We start from the raw sequence: 17,635 nt of genomic DNA, 5'->3' as shown, positions 1-17,635 counted from the left end.
AACAGTTCTCAAGTGTTTGAAAACTATGAAGTTGTTGTATATTTTGGGGGGAACAACAAATACAGTAACTTCATAACTTTGGCTGGGGGGAGGACATTAAACCTACAATGGATCGGCTCACATACAATGATGTTTTCTTTGGTGGACACAGGGCACCAAAACTCTGAAGCTCAGGGTTTTCCACAATTTAGAAGTTCCTAAATTTTCAGTGTAAGATTATGCTACTAAAATAAAAATATTAATTTATTCTACATAGAAGGATGCAACACGTGTCCACGACTGTATGAGTTCGGTGTTTACCCACCAGGTGTCAGTAGCATCATTGCACTTTTCTCACACACTGCACGAGGTCGCTGCAGACAAAGGGGGTAATAAGGATGACCTCTATGCATGCTTAAATAGAACTGCAATAAGCAAACGCATATTCATTAAGATCTAAATTATGCCAGTGGAGAGATTATAAACATAGTTTTTGATTTAGAAAAAAGAGCTGGTTTGCTTCCTTTCCACACATTCTGCTAGAGCCTAATAAATAAAAATGACTTGCATGATAAAGTGTTGACTAAGAAGTATTCCTTGCAATGACTCAGAGGAAATTTGAACAGAGAGGATGCTTTGATCCATGCCCTAGTTTTCTTTGAGCAGGGAGGGCGGAGGGAGATGCTTGGCGACCAGGGAGGCGGTTCTTCGTGTCCTCCAGTCATCCTCTCAACTCTTCAGCTCAGTTAGTGTTCGGCGTTTGAAAGGAGTCAGACTGCAGCCCGAGTCTGGAAGTCATTTTATTGACAAATACGAGAAGAGAACCGACTACCCGAAAAGGAGGACCTTAAACATCTGGATTTTGTATATGTATATTTGCCTCGCTGCAGGATATGTACCCTTTAATTAACCGCCTCGGATGAATATTAGATTTCCCGTGTGCTGAAATCTTCTGCCACTAACGGTCCACAGCTTACCTGGCACAGGTTCGCCGCATTTGACCGCTTTTTTTTTTTTTGCCGAGCTAGCTGAACCCGGCTGACCTTACATCACAGAATACCTTCGTGGTTTGAAAGTTTTAATTTTGAAAAATGTGATTCCATGTCTCTTTTTTTTTTTTTTTTCCTGGGAGGAAGCCAAGCCCCTTCATTGGCATCTGACACAGCTGGGTCGTGTCAAGAAGATTGAGGATTAACGTTTTTTTTTTTTCTCCCCCTCCTTATTAAAGAAACCCCCTTTTCTTGGCTTTGTTTTACCCCCAAATAAAGGTCGAATAAGCAACATGAGCGGAGTGTAAATAAACGCAGGTTTCTCTCATATTTCCCTCCACATATCAGCTGAAATAAAGGCCACCAAAAGAATATGGAAAACGAGGTTTTCACCCCACTGCTGGAGCAGTTCCTGCTCACGCCTCTGGTCTGCTGGGTAAGGAGGACCCCCTCAATTCAATATTCAGATGTACTCTCAAAATTATCACACTGTTTTGTTTTTTAGTTATGTTAATTTGCGTTTTATTTTTATTTATTTTTTTACAGGTAAAGAGTGTTGGGCACTCGACAGTGACCGATGGCAGTAAATTGTCGGAATACATCGAGTTGGTGGATGGGATTTACCTGAACGAGATCATGTTTGAGATGTAAGTGATTTGACAGGAAGGGAGACATTCCCATCTGTCCCTCTGCTTTGGCCTACATCGAGGGACAGAATTAGCCAAATGAGGGCATGCGAAACTAGATTTACAGTCGGGGTGTTGTGTGTGTGTTGTGTGTGTGTATAGTGGCCTTTTTCTGCGATCATTTACATTGTGGTGAGGGGTTAAAACGACACTAACCCTCAGGCCTTTTTTTTCTTTTTTTAGGGTCATCCCTTTGAACAGATAAAACAACTGCAGCTTCTGTCGAGTTTTTGAATTGAATGTAGGCTACTCACAAAGGGACACTGTTTTGGGTGCAATGCACAGTCAAAAATGTTCATGCAAGGCTCGTTTTGAGGCTTTCTGCACCCATTTGTTGTTGTTTTTTTTGTGGTCAATTTAAACTGCTGATTCCAATTTTCAATTTTGTCCCCTGAAGGATGTAGTTCATATGAAAATTGTGCTGTAGGTCCTTTGATGGAGATGTTAGTTTGGAATCTAACAGAAAATGAAGAAATTGTATGATTATCCCAATTTATTCATAGTAATAACCATTTGTAGTGAATTATAAATTATGTTTTTGGTTGATAAATTTCTTAAAGAATAGTGAGATTTGATTTCATTTGCATATTAGGGGGAAAACAAATTTGTAAATCACCGGTCAGGGGGAAAGCGCTGTGTCTGATTGGTCGGTGCATTTCTGCCCTGTTTTGTGGACACACTGCTTCACAACTTTCAAATGCCAGGATTTTTACTCCACTCTAAAGTCATTTGCTAGATGCTGAATGTAGGTTAGTTCCTAATGCAGCTCTGTTTTGGATGCAGTGAGAATGGGTTGTCGTACATCCTATTGGTCGGTGCGTTGATGGAACAAAAATTGCAAGATTGATTGGGTTTAATGAATGGGAGACTGCCAATCTGATCAGAGCTGATGGAGGAAAAATGAGCTTATTCCAATCTCTGTCCAACTGATTGTTGCATCTCTAATCTGTGGTGCATGGCTGCAGCATGCTGCTCCACTTTCAAATGCTGTTTTTTTTTCTTTTTCCTTCGTACTACTCGGTCATTTGCAGCAGATTGGAAGATACCCTGGCTCCTTGAGGTGGCACCCTGCTGTGTTACAGATTAGTCCGCAAATAGTAGCCTTAAGCATGAGAACCACTTAGTATCTGCAGAGAATCTGGATTTGGGGGGAAAAAATGCAAGCTGGTCATGGAGGAAGACCCAAAAGCACATGTTTGTTTTTTATCCAATTAAAGCAAAATTAGACTGTTTGCTCCGTTTCTTGGTGTTGAGGGGAGCATTACATGTCAAATTTGTCTCTTTCCACTCACTGAATTATGCATAGGGCATAAAAGGAGACGGATTTCCACTCCTTTGTCTGGCTCCAGGCAGCTACTTCCTGCTATTAGGATTTTCCATATTCATTTTTTTTTTAGATTTTTTTCCACTAATACCAGGCTTTACACTGTCAGCGTTTTATCCCGCTTGCCAGTCTTAGGGAGTATTCAGCCATGGCTTCTTCCAATCGAAGGGATCGTCACTTTGCAGGAGGGGATTAAGTGTGGCACAACTTGTGTCGCCTCCCATCAGTTTGAGTCCAAGTCTCGCCAGTTTGGCAATAGTTAGAGTACATAAAGAGGATCGCAAGTGTTTGTTATAAAAGTAAAATAACATATAAAGAAACATAAATATATGTAATGTGAAGAGAAAAAAAAACAAAGGCAGTATTTTAGCCTTGGTATTTGATATAAGATATTTGAATACAGGTATTTAGTGCAATTATCAAGAGCTTTTTTTAACATTGGAAGAAGTGTACAGATGATTTTAAATACAAAAACATTTGTATTCAGGAAGTTTTTTTCTTAATCCATTCATTTTATCCTTTTTTTTCCAGAAAAAAAAAGGATAAAAAGCACAGAAAACATGTTTGGTCTGCCGTAATTCAACTCTGGTTTGCCTAGAAAGTCCGGTTCTTTTGGGGAGGTGTGAATGCTCAATTAGACTCATGCGGACTAAAAAAGCGAACTCTGGTCCACCTAAAAACCTGGGTCTTAATTCGTTTGAAGTGAACTCTGGCGTGGTTTGAATTTATGTTAATGAAAACTGACCAGAGACCACTCCAAAAGCAGGAAGCTGGTTATTTTGGGTAAATATTACCAAAACAAACTTGTGTCTCTAGGGCTAGTAGGCGAAATGACTCATGGTCTTTTACCAACGACAAAAGTGAAGTCCTGCTAAAATCTGACACTGCTTCATATTTGTTTACATTTCGATAAGAAGGAAGAGGTTTTTCAATTGGTTTGAACACTCTTAGTTTGGAAAAGTATAAATCGTTAGCATGAAATATGTGTAGGATCCCTTTTTTGCACAAAAACTAGATTAACCCTGCTGGCTGTTTCCTGTCATTTGATGACAACCTATTTCTCCTGCCGTCGCCTCCTTCCTAAGTCCCTGACCTCCTGCTGCTCCAGCGATCAGTCAGCTAAGATGAATCAAGTTAAAGCAGCCTCTTCTGTCTCACTCTCTAGTACTTGTTTTCCTCTTCCTCTTTCAGGCTGCCTTGACTGGCTGAGTTGTTTCAAAGGAGAAAATGTTTAGAAAGGCTCTTTTTAGGTCCAGCCTTTTCTTGTTTACACATAGCTTGTGCAAAAACAGAACAAGTCCGTGGTATTTTCAGATCATTTTTTCCCTTGTGGGACTGACAGAAATTGGCAAGCGGAAGGATTTTGGGGGGAAGGGTTGGATGAGGAACAGACATGGAGGAAATTCTGCCAAAATCTAAAGGATAACCACCTTTGACACAATGATGCATCCTGGCAAAAGGAAACGTAGTGTCTGAAATGCTAATTGTATGACGGCAACCTCATGACAGCACCTTAGCTCAAGCTTTCAAGGTTAAAAAATGAGACCTAGGTAGAATTTCTGTCTATCAATGTATGCTGTGGAAATGAAAAAAATTCTGTTAATGGTTTAGTGATCTTGGAAAGGACAGCACTGAAATGAAATGTACTGTAACTGATTTGGGGATTGCCTTACAGGATACCAGGGATAGCCAGACAGAGGCAGCACTGTGTGTTTGTGTGCATGAATTTCTGTAAGGCTTCTGTTTGCGTGGGAGAGTGTGTGGATTTGTGGATACTTTTTCAGTTTTTTCATTCCCTGTGCATTTGGTTATGGACTGAGGCAGCTGTTGGTAGTTGTCTGGCCCAGCCGCCCTCCCACACAAAGGCCTTCAGTACTGGTTAGAAGTTGTGTTGGTGAAACTGCACGCTCTTTGTCTGCTTCCTCGATTTATGAGAAATGTGTCTGAACAACAAGGAGCTCAGGTAACAGAAAATACTGTTTTCAGCTTCTGCAGAGACGTTTCAACTTTTCCTTTTTGTTCCAAGTTTGCTGACAGAAACGTTGTAACTGTAGTAGTTTATCTATGTCTCGCTGCCCTGGTTCTGTCATTGTTAGCTAATTTTGGGATGCCTATTTTTTCATCATATTGGAAGGCCTGAAGATGGGGATGGATTAATTTGATTTAATCATATTATGCTAAACTCCTATACCCTAAATTTGATCAATAATATATCAATATCACAATAATACCACAAAGTATTGTGACTGAATTCCAATTCCATGTCACCCACCCCTAACATGCAGTAATGTATTTACAAAACACAGAAAAATTGTACAAGTATTCCTCTTGAATCCCTTTTTGGCTTTTTTTTTTAAAGAAAATAATTTTAAAGTTAATATTTTGCTGATGGAGTCAGTTGTTCCAGTATGAGCTGCAGTGTTGTGTGAATGTGTCACCGATCCGAAAACGGGGCAAATCGGCTAGCAGCAGTTGTCATCAGGAGAGCACGGGAGAGCGTAGACGGAACCCGGGATTATCTAACGGTTTGCTGACGGACACCCAGATGGCACAGGGACCCCTCCCCCTGTGCCCTCGTGTGACTGACATCATCCAGCCAATTACATTGTCTCCGTTCTGCTGTCATACCAATTGGCTTCCACGCTCAGCGGAGAAGGTGCCAGTTAATAATTGTCAGAGACGCTGCATGTCTGAAATCTGTTTTCTTGGCAGTTCTGTGGAGCAGTGCTGGCTGGCTGGCCCCTCCAGTGAACTGTTTATTCCATCTTCTTCAGACTGTTGGGGAAACAATTGGAATTGTTGTAAAGAAAATCGATGCAATAGAGATTTTCCTCTAACCAGCTTCACACTATTTTCAAAGTTCATCGAACAGTACTGTTTTACTGTATACAAGAATACCACAAAAACCGAGTTTAGTTTTTATTTAACTTCTTTGTATCTCTTAGTCTAGATATCTGTATAAAACCTGTCCAAATCTTCTTGTGAGTTAACCCATGCAGTTTCAGGCACTACTGATTGTCCCTAGCCATGCTTCAGTAGACTGTTACTATTGGTTGACTTCACAGTTCAATCATAATTCTTCAGCCAATCATTAGCTGTATCTCAATGCACATCAGCCTCTCTGACTCCACTCTGATGTGCATTATATTCAGCAATGTGTTCCAAATGAGGTATGAGTAAGCTGCTCCTCTCAGTGACCTTCTCTTTGCTCTTATAGCCATTGATTGTAAAGTTGAGGCAATAATTTTGAATGCATAGCAGTTCCTTTGTTCTACTTGTGCACAAGGTGTAGTTCCGCATCAGACTACTTTACAGTTTTTGGTCAGAGTTCCTGACCGTAAACCCTAAAAGGGAAACTTGTCATGTTCATGTTTTGTGGATGCCATTCTTTGTCAATGGGTCAACACTTTTCTTTAAGATTATTGACAGTAACATCATACATGATCTTTATATTTCCAAATTAACTGTGCTTCTTCTCATTTGGTTTAACTGTAAAACAATACAGTTATTCTTATTTTTCATTGATTATCCATTGCAGAATCATTACCATCGACACCAAGATGCATCTAAGAATCAGTAAAACGAACACAGATCTGCACTTGGGTTAGTCCATGCTCACAAGGAAAAGATGTAACACCTGTTTTGTTTGGTTTTTTCAGCACACCAAAAGTTTCATGAATCATAAAATGTCATGTAAAGTCTGTAATGACCATGGTGTTTGAGTCCACATTTGATGTTTGTTCTTGTTTTCTTCTGATGTTTGTATTTTTACAAGTGAAATACAGATTAGAAATGTCTTTTTTTAAAGAATATCTGTAAAGTGTGGATTTATCCCGTTCATGCTTGATTATTGTAAGTCTTTTACATTTAACGTAATTGGATATGGAAATATTTTGTTGAAATTTCTTAAATAAAAACAGGAATCATTTGTTAACTTCTGTGCCATTGATCAGTGGTATTCTTACTTTGATTACTAACAGTTTGTCGCATTTTGCTTCCTTTCTTATTTGAAAAATAAGAGCTGAAAACATATTCTGGGTGAGGGTGCATATCTGGGGCTCTTCATGGCAGTTTGCATTCGTAAAGCAACTAGAAGGAAAACAGTTTGTAACACAGAATTCACTTTACAGTGGAGTTGATGATCTCATGGCTTGAGACCTTGTTACAACCCTATTTTACATGCTGCTTAGTCCTTGTGACTGTCATCACTTGAGTGTGATGTGATTTGTTGAAAGGCGTTTGAGATAAGAAGTGTTGGCAGTAGGGACTTAAATCCCAGATTTTTGAAGACTGCTCTTTTGTTCATGATCTTCTTGACTTTTTATTATTCATTTTGTATACTTTGCTTTGTAATACTTTAAAGCTTCTGTAATCCTAAAACTAATGACTTCAGTCATTGGTTCATTATTTTTTTAACTGCACTTCAGTCTGAAAGCTAAGGACAACAGGAACCATGTTGAAATAGAAAAAAATTGTTGACATTGCAGAATTTTTTGCACATGATGAGGATGTGCACAAAAAGGATTTCTACCCTTGCTTATGAAGGGTAGAAATCAGGAAAAAGCTGGACTTATATTATTATAAAGCGCTACTAAATACATGGGAAGCACCCCAAAATTCTATCCCTCATTTAGTTAGTTAACATGTTAAACAGAAACGAGTTGATACAAGTACAATTAGCACAGGAAAACCACATAGGAAATATGTACTGAATATATATTCCAACTGTGGCACATATCAATGTGGCAGAGTTAATTTAATTTCATGGTTTATAGCAGAAGATTAGTTGTAAATCCCTGTTGGAAAGTCATTCCTTTTTGCACTTGCTTTTTTCTTGATAGGCTAGAAAGGCTGAAATACTTCATACACTACACTGTATTTAATGAACCAACATAGTCATTGGTTCATTATTTTTTTAACTGCACTTCAGTCTGAAAGCTAAGGATAACAGGAAAGGACAACTTTTCCTGTTCTTGTTTGCCGTTCTCAATCATCTCACTCCTCTGCTTTCTTCTGTTTCCTGTATGAGCCAGATTGTAGCATACATAGTTCAGATTCCTGGTCTGACAAAAGAGATCCATTCTTATCTGCTGCTGGGCTGTCTCCTCTTTTACTGCTACTGTCTGCACAGTGGGAGTCTAGGCGTTTTTGTCAGAACGTGGAGTTTGATGTTCATCTTGTATCACTCTCGGTCAATCACTCGCAGTCATCTTTGAGTCATGCCAGTGCCTTTGTGTCTATAAAGCGGGAGGATGTGCATCATGCTTGTTAGGAAACTGCAGCTGTGACCTTAAGGGAAGAAAGCTTGACACACAGTGGTGGTAAAGCGAATCACTGTTAGCCTTATAACCAAGGAAGTGCTTAACCTATAGTTCCAAATCTGAGTTATCCTCTTACTTTCTGATGTACTGCAATGCAATATCTTTCAGACGTTCTTGCAACTAGAAATCCATTTGGGTTAATTATTTAACTTTCATATTTTCTTTTTGTCTACTTATGTTATCTGCATTAATTTGCTAGTGCTGCTTTTTTGCAGTTGATGCAGAGTCGACACTTTGTCCATCTGTTCCTAGCCTCCCAATGGCTTAGGGGACATATAATCCCCCCATATTCCTCTTAAAGACATTTACTATAAAACATCAGCAGGATTATTGAGTTCCATTAATTGCAGCTTAACATTGAGCATTAGCAGCAGGGTTGTGATAATTATTAACCAGGTACAACATTTCTGTTCCATAGAGGAACTTGGAGTAACTTATTTAACACATATTATAAATGGATTTATAAAAGGATTTCATACTCGGTACAAATAAATTCACAGGATTACAATTCAAGTAATTTTGGTCATATGAGATACTGACTGAATAACAAATGAGCCCAACTAGGGTGGGCATTTATCATATCGTTTATCATTTATTGTGATGAATTTCTTATGAGGATTTTGATTTATTGTTGTCGCAATGAATTCCAATTAATGTTTACAACCCACCAAAACTGTCCTCATTGTCGGGGTTCATAGTTTAGCTATTTTCTCTACTGTTTGTTCAATACAGCGTCAATAAATTTGAAAATACACTCACTGTACAATTTAATGATTCACTTCATGTGACCGGTGTCGTAAAGAAGCGCATTACAAATGGCAATGTTTTTCAAGAGTTGTGTTTGTAGGGCTATAATTGCTGTGACACACAATTATAGTCACCTAGAAAATATGTAATGAATAGTTATTATCATCCCTTTTATTGTTATCACAATGGTACCAGTTCCTACTAATACAGTGGAGAGGGGAAGAAAAGAAAGTGAAGAAGCCATATTGAAGCTTGAAGACAAAGATGGGATAGAATTGACTTCATGTGGAGCAAAAAGAAGAAAATTGGGCAATGGGTAACATACATACAGTAAATAAATGGTTGGGAATTCAGTAATCTGTTTTGTTTTATGGTGCGCAAAGTCTTTTTGATGCAGACAGTTTTAGTTGTGTTAGTAAGCATGTTCAACAAATGAGATTTATTGCTAACCAAATGAAGGAGGGGCTTTCCTTAAGAAGCCACTATTGTGGATAGAGAGACAATATAGGAAATACGACAGTTTGCATTAAATGAGCGAGTAAACCTTTTTAGTACTGAGTTGGGCCAGCCTTTAAAACCTTCATACCTGAGAGATTCTGGTTCATATTGACGTGACAGCATCAGGCGGTTGCTGCAGGTTTGTTGACATCACAGTCGTGACGCAAACCTCGGATTCCACCACATCCCAGAGGCGCTCTATTGGTTTGAGATGTATTGACACTGTCGTCTTCAAGAAATGGGTTTGAGATTAGTGGAGCTTGGCAACATGGTGGATTATGCTGCTGGAAGTAACCTTTAGAAAATGAGTACACTGTGATTGTAAAGGTCGGTAGCAAAGCCCAGGTAGGTTGTGGTGTGTTTGAGGTTTAGTCGATAATAAGGGGCTGAAAGTGTACCTAGAAAATATCCCTCATGCAATTATACCACCAACCTAAACCATGGATAGAGGTCACAACGGATGACTGAATGTTGTTTATGGCAATTTTTTACCCTATTATTTGAATATTGCAGATGAGATTTAAGCTAATCAAACCAGGCATCTATCTGAATGGCAGCCTCAGTTTCCTGTTCTTGACTGACAGAAGTGCCATCTGGGTCCGTCTTTTACTGCCCATCTTCCTTTAAGGTTTGACAAGTTTTACATTCAGAGATGGCATTAAGCAACCAGTTTGCACATAATTCTTTGTAATCCCGAGATTGCACAAAAAAAATCCCAGACCCAATTGTTTGGCACCATGCAAGTTATTTGAAGCATTCTGATGGTTGGTTGGAACATTAGCGAGTCATCGCCACCGTATCTAGAAGCATAACTGTGTGATTGATGGATTTGTATGTGCAAACAGCTCTATCTCATCAAGCGCAAGGGAGTGTAGTTTATTGAACTAGGGAGACTTTACGCTGAGGTAGTAACTTTCTCTCATTAAACTAAAACTATAAAGCTTAATTGTGTTCTCACTCTAATTTGTTCAGTTTCTGTTGTCAACTCCGAGACTTCAGTACTAAAAATAATTTGGATATACATTATTAGATTTGAGATCCTTGTCGAAATCCTGATTAGACATTTTAGTGTGTGCCAGGTTATATTTTCTTTTCTCATTTTCACAAACTGAATTATTAACTTACACTGGGATTAAGTGGTTCTCTGTTCGTGTTGCCTGGCACACTTCAGGAGCCAAGCCCACACCGCCCCGCAGTGCTTGGACAGTACAGTTTATAATCCCTAGTTCCAACACGTGGAGAAATGTGGCCTTCATTCTCTTTCTTTGTGTGTGTGTGTGTGCACATTTAGGCCACTTTCTGTGTCTGTGTGTATGTGCGTGGCTGCCCAAGCTGAGCCTAATTCAGCCTGTCATATATAGGTTAACACTACTCCATAACCCACTCAGCCAATCAAAGGCGGGACATGGGAGGAGGGGGCCCAGTGGCCCCGGGGTCTGAGGTTGTGGCGACAACGGACAGCACCAACGGGTCGGCTTACTGACCGGCCGTCTGGCCCAAGAGTTGTCTACCTTCCTGGCAATTGAACTGGCTTTGGCTGGTCATCCCTAATCTTTTTGTGTATTTAAAGTGTTAGGTTTACTGTATCAGCCGGATTAAGAAGGGCGGGTGGGGGTAATAAGTGTATTTTTGACAGCCGTTACTGCTTCAGTCTCCGTATTTATTTGCCTACTAATCAAAGAGTGTGTCAGGCCGCCCTACACTGGTTAGGGACTGCGTCCGCAAAGCGATGTTTTGGTCGTGTTTCTGTGGCCGCCATGTTGTCAGCTGACTGCAACGACAATGAAGGAATGCCATTTTTCTCTCACACACCACATTACCCTGCTCGCCCTGATAGGATTATAGCCTCCTCTGTGATTTTAATTACTGAGTTAAACAGACCCCCCACAATGGGCTTCGAAAGGGGCTGTGTGTGTGTGAAGGGGGGAGGGGGAGAGATGGGGCAGTCACACGGGGGTTCATTTAGACCAGAATTAAAAGAACCCTGTGTTCTGCAATTAGCATAAATGTTTGTATGTGTGTATTAGGGTGGAGGCTGGCTTAAGGCTAATTGACACATACAAAAATTAGCCTGTTGGATGAGGTAAAATGTTTTTCTTTGTTTGTTTTTTTTAATGTAAAACTTAAATTCATGCCTTGATTGGCATCTTAAATTTTTGAGGCTTATTATATTTTTAGACTCCTGGTTATAAAGCAAATACCTCAAATATGTTGATGAATGTTCCACTACCTACTAATCAAAGGTTGGGTATATAGCCTTGATATAAAGGAACCGTGTTTCTTTATAGTTTTCTGGAAAGCATCAGTTAATTTTAGACCTTTAAATATTTCTACCTATAAAACAAGTCTTTCTATCTATTATGAGCCACAGGCAGATAATTGAGTAAAAACTGATTACACATTTCTACTCTGAGTTTTGAGAAAGTTAAATTTTTTAATTTCTTTATTCCAACAGTAAATTATTACAACAGATCAGATGTCTAAATACAATATGATGCAAGTACATGCATGACTTCACTTTTGCTGCTGCACTGCAAGCTACCATCCATTCAAAAACAATCTGACCCCACCTCCTCCTTCTGCTTAAAGAGGATAAATCAAGCATTTGAATCAAAGTTAGGTCGTCATGTGGATATGTATTGTCGATTTGAAGTTCAAATTAAAACGAAAGCTAACGTGAAAAAAAAAAAGAACTTTACGTTGTTGTCGGTGTTGAGATTCTCCAAATTTTGAGTCAACAAATCTCATAAGTTATAGAGAGCTGTTTCTCAAACCGCACTGTTGCTGCGGTCAGCATCATGGTCAACAGAAGATTTCTAACTAGAATAATGGACACTTTTAATATCTCTTTGTAACAAAAAGATATTCATTGATTTTACAAAGTGGTGGAATGTTTTAAAGTTCTTAAACTTCAGCCTTGAGCTCGTTATTCCTTCTATCTTGGTGCAGTTTTGGCTATAATAGATACACACAAGCTAAACATCTTGAAATTACCTGTTAAGTGATTAGCTAAAGTGATTGCAAAGTTGTTGTTAGGCAGATAGCTGACTGTCTGAAACAGAAGGAATATGTTTTCTTAAACTGAAGAAATTTTTCAGGTGACTGTTTAACGCCTGACTAATAACTTAATGTTACTACACTTTATTTCACAAACATTTCTTCTCTAGATCTGAAACAGTTTACATTTTTTTATTTATTTTGTCTTTAAAAGTGTGTGTGGTTCGTTGCACATAATCATATTTTTGAGTTTTCTCATCATGCTGTGCCATATTAAAAAAAATAAATAAAAAAAAATATAAAATTAATAACATTTAATTTTCTTGTCTTCTATGTAGATATCCAAAAGCGACAGTGCAGAGGACCAACAAGAAAGTAAACAATGACCCTACATTGCGGATTCAGAACCTTTCTATTGTCATCAGGCAGATTAAAGCCTACTATCAGGTAAGACACTTTTCTTTTACTTAATCAAAAGTTCAGTTTTCTTGCTTAGGTTAATATGTTTTTGTATCTCTCTGTACATGTCATATTTTATGTGGTTTTGGTTCATAGTTTTCAACCATTTAGCCCACAAATCAAATAAATTTCCCATCCAGGCTTTTGGTTGACCTACACACCTTTTTATAGATCCACACAAGAACATACCCATAATTACTTGGCTGTATAAACAGAAAGATATTTGCAGATGTGAATGCGTGTGATGTGGTATCCAGATTATCCAGAACTCGGATGGCTCCATAAATTTAAACTGACATCCGAAATGAAAAACGCATTGATGCAGTAACATGCCTGCTGCTTATTTTGACTCTCTTGCATTAATTTAAAATCTTAGCATCAGTGTAAGTATCATCCCTCTCAACGAGTTGACACACTAATCTGAACTTTGTTTGAACACAGCTAAACTTTCACAAGACAAACTCAGAAGTGGAAGCAAGAGATGTGCTCTGAGTTTTCTCTAAGGAGGTTTTATCTTGTCATCAGCCTTTCTCCACTTCATAGGCTTGCATCAGCTCAACAAGCTTCAAAACATGTTGGTTTTTGTTAACGCCGTGATTAATCTTCACTTGATCCGAAAGAACATAATTGCAGTTTCCCTCTCTGCTAAAATAAACTACAGAAGAGTAAATTTTAAGATGGTTGTCTGAAATAAGAATAAAACTTTTGTGAACTGATTTCAAGTACAGCGCTGTAGATATGTGCTGCTACTTTTGAAACAAATCTTTTTATTCTGGTTTTGCTGTTTGGTCCTCGAGTTGACATGAAAGAAGAGAAAAAAAAATTCTCTTCTGGAAAAAAATGAATGTTTTATACCCCTTCTACACTGAAATTGTTTTTTCTTCTATATCACTTAAAAAAAGCGTATTTCAATACATACTCAGACTTGTCTTGAGATTATGGAAATGGGTCAACGCTCTAAGAATTTAGATGCACATCTAAATTCAGGTCAGAAGAAATTTGTGTTTGTAGCAGTGTCTTTCAGATTCTATATTGAAATGTAAATCTATGCTTAAACTCGAAATGAGAGTGCTTAGGAAAAAGGTTTTTTGTTTTTCTTTCAAGGTGGAATTGGCTTTGCCGGTACATGTAGAGATGGTATCAGTGAGGCGATGCAGGTTCCTACGAAGTCCAAAGTCTTCTTCAGCTTGGCAATGGCGGTGCCAGTTGTCAGCTGGAATGGCAGATGCAATGTTGTTGGCTTGGTTTGTGGTTTGTCCTGTTTCTGTACTGTCTTGACCAGAAAGCGCAATTCCAGTCAGTAATTTGCTATAACTTCTATGTAAAAGCAGCCATCAAAGCAAAATATTGCAATATGTATTTAACATGAGTCATCATTTTTGCTGGAATAGCTTGGCATCTCGGTGGATTGTGACCCAACAGGCAGTCGCATCAGTGTGGTAAATTAAGGCAGGGATGTCAAAGTCTATTCCTGGAGGGCCGGTGTCCTGAAACTTTTAGGACACTGGTCCAACAGAACTTAAGCAAATGAATATATTACCACTCAATTTTGAAAATTTCTGCCTCAAATCTCTGTTTTTAGTTCAGCACAAGTTGTCAAAAAATAATCACTGGTTAGTTTTTTGTTCACTGATTGCGAACATCCTGCTAATTACTCCTGGATTGTCTTACTGAAACAGTCACTCTACTGTTTCGCCGATGATATTAAAAGCTCCACTAGGCTGCTTCAAATTACCAGCAGAATTAGCCGTTATAAGTGGCTACTTGGGTTAAGTTGTGACCTTCAAAGTCTGTGGAGGATGAGAGGAGGAAAGGTTGAAGGCATTAATAAGGGTCAACGCTGTGACTCTGTAAACTACTAGCCAAGTCCAGTGCAATTATATGATAGTAGCATTTGAAGGAGTAATACAATGTTAGTTTTTTGAATTTTTAAATTTGTGTTTTAATTTTAAATCACTTTACCCTATTATGAAGTTTCTGTATATTCTGAAAAGACTTGGGGATTTTTCTTTTCTTATAGTAAATTGACTGTATTGTTAAAATTAAACTGTTCTAGAGCTACAAATAAGTTTTTGAGTACAGTAGCTGATATAAGAATTTTGTCATTTACTGTTTGGGGGGAAAAATTAACAATTAGCATGCTAATTCTGCCCAATTAAATAATTAGTATTGGTTCCTGTGTTTGATAAATGGCGGCAGAGAAATGTCTAAACATGTTATTGCTGAATTGGTGCTGTTTTCTGAACAATTCGGCTGTCAAGTTTGCATGGTTTTAGATTTAGGGGGACATTATGAACCAACAATGAAACTCTTGTTCATGTTTGACGTTTGATTAATCCTGCCTATTTGTGTCTGCGTCGCCCTGTTGACCTCTGGGTCACACTATTGTTCTGCCACTTGGGTGTGTAGGCCCCTGCCTCACAGAGACCACCTATGGGGTTTAAATCCCTCACTATGTGTTCATCCCCCCCATGATGGCATTCCAAAGACTTTATTGCTCCCTAAAAGTTCCTTGATTGAATGTAATTCATGTTTAATGCCAAAGTGGAGGTAGAAGGCAAAAATTTGGTTGAAACCTTTTTTCTTTTGCTGATATTCTTTTCTATTTACAGCCATATTCAGTAAACTAGAATATGGGTTCTCAATTATAGATTTTATTGGTTTGATGTAATATAAAATTAAATGTGATGTGTTCATTAGCTGCAAGTGGAAAATTGTCATCATCAACAGAAACAACGAGTTTAAAACATCAAGCCTTTTCACTTATTGACTTGAGTTACTGGAATAAATGACCTTCCCAATAATATTCCAATTGATTATATGCATTTGTGTCCTGCTTATTATTTTGAAATTACAATAAATCCAGCAGCGAAACACATTCCGGGTGGAGAGCACACAAAATGGATCCAATCAGCATTTTATTATTTCAATACACAGAGTTGAGCAAAAAAAAAAACAACAACCCTATTTTGCCATTCTGCCTCTTGCGTGCTAAAAAAGTAGGGCTGCTTCATTATCAATGTTTGCAGTATTAATATCACAGAGAGCTGGAAAGACTGTATATTACAACTGTGTTGAGCTGCTAGTCGTCTGTTGTAGATGTCGACACTTAAAATTAATATATATTATTAAATGTATTGGTTTGAATATTGAAAAATATTCTAGATCCGGTATCAGTGACTATGTGCCTGAGCTATGAGGGCAGATCTATTCAGTCTAATTCTATGTTTTTTTATAAAGAGATGTTTTGACAGACTTCTTTTCTGTGTCAGATCAGTATCGGCTGATGCTAAACCTCAAAGATCTGTGTCGGTATCGAAAGTGAAAAAAGTGGATCTGTGCATCCCTAATTTATATAACCAAAAATATTTTCAAACGGCATAATTTGCCTAAGTAAGATTATGTTTGTAAATGAAGGAGCCAGTGGAGAAGCGGTTTGAAAGCCATACATTTTTAAAATCTCAGGACATAGATCCATTTCTATTTACATTTGTTATTGTTTATGTTCTCTGTCAAATACGGACTGAAACCCCAAAGATCCAGGCAGAGTTATAATGCTCTCCTGTTGTGCATGGTGGTACAACACATGCTGTGCAGATGGTGACACATTTTTCTTGTTTTCATCTCTATCGTCTTAAACTTGAAGTTTGTTGCGACTGCCTCTTCGATTAAACTCATTCTCCTCTTTTCATAGGGATATCTCTAAAGCCAGACTCATTCTACTTGTTCAAAACTCTACTCAGCACTAAAAGAAAGAGCTAATCAATTGCACAGTCCCTTTTTAGTCATTAATTATTTTTTTTTTTTCTCCGAAGAGTTTTTGCGGCGCTAGTGGCTCGTATTTTTTCTACAGTAGGCAGACAGGAAGGAGGGTGAGGAGAGGGGGAAGACACGCGGCAAAGGTCGTCGGGACCGGGAGTCGAACCCGCGACGTCCGCGTCGAGGACTAAGGCCTCCAAACGTGGGTTTTAGTCATTAATTCTAATTAAAATGTGGGAGATAATGGAAAGTAATTCACTTTTAAGATTTAGTTAAGTCAGCAGCACTTTGTAAATACCACCAAAAAAAATTGCACTGATGTCAAAAGCTGTTTCATTAAATCTGAGCCTTTGCTAACTCCCTAAAGGATCTTCAGGTGTTGGGAGGAAACCTAATTCATTGAGTTTGTTGGACTCTTTTAGGCAGACAGTTGAGGACCTTTCCTGGGTCTGTTCTTTATCCTTCACCTCCCCCCACTCTTTCTTCTTCTTCTCTTCTCTGTACTGTGTGTCATTTTAGCAGCTTGTATTGAGAGTGTATGAGAGGATGAGTGAAGGTTGACAAGAAATTCAATAATGACGGCTTACATTTCATAAAATGAGCTCTCTTGGACTGAGCTGAGTGTGTTTCCACATCATGTGTCATTTTGGTGTAAATAGTTGTTTTTTTCCCCCCCTCCCAGTTTAGATATATTGTGTAGGAGGTCGTCTACATCTAGACAGGCTCTACTCTTTGATTTCAGAATCTGGTAAACACATCAAGACTGGGGGAGCTGTGACCTGCCTCCCCTGTATAAATTGTGTGCTTTTTTTTTCTTCCTTTTTCTTTTTTTAACAGAAGTTAAAATGCTCAAGTCCCATTTTCTGAAAGATGGGA

General features: G+C 38.5%; 1 protein-coding gene across 10 annotated transcripts in view; it reads left to right on the top strand.

Annotated features, from left to right (window-relative positions):
• The first annotated feature begins 703 nt into the window (after positions 1-703).
• The window catches only part of ccdc88ab (coiled-coil domain containing 88Ab), a 62,666-nt gene continuing 45,734 nt past the window's right edge, over positions 704-17,635 (top strand). For 5 of the 10 annotated variants that reach the window (XM_028007152.1, XM_028007149.1, XM_028007150.1 and 2 more), the window contains exons 1-3: positions 704-1,404; positions 1,515-1,615; positions 12,880-12,988. In XM_028007152.1, coding sequence (XP_027862953.1) covers positions 1,342-1,404; positions 1,515-1,615; positions 12,880-12,988 — 273 coding nt within the window. In that variant the 5' untranslated portion in view covers positions 704-1,341. The remainder of the gene's footprint in view (positions 1,405-1,514; positions 1,616-12,879; positions 12,989-17,635) is intronic. The other 5 variants (XM_028007151.1, XM_028007157.1, XM_028007156.1 and 2 more) reach the window with 1 other exon arrangement.

This window comes from Xiphophorus couchianus, chromosome 22 (assembly GCF_001444195.1).
Source record: "Xiphophorus couchianus chromosome 22, X_couchianus-1.0, whole genome shotgun sequence".
In the NCBI taxonomy this organism is placed as follows: domain Eukaryota; kingdom Metazoa; phylum Chordata; class Actinopteri; order Cyprinodontiformes; family Poeciliidae; genus Xiphophorus; species Xiphophorus couchianus.
The sequence above is the reverse complement of the archived record's forward strand: the minus strand, read 5'-3'. Positions and strand labels throughout refer to the sequence as shown.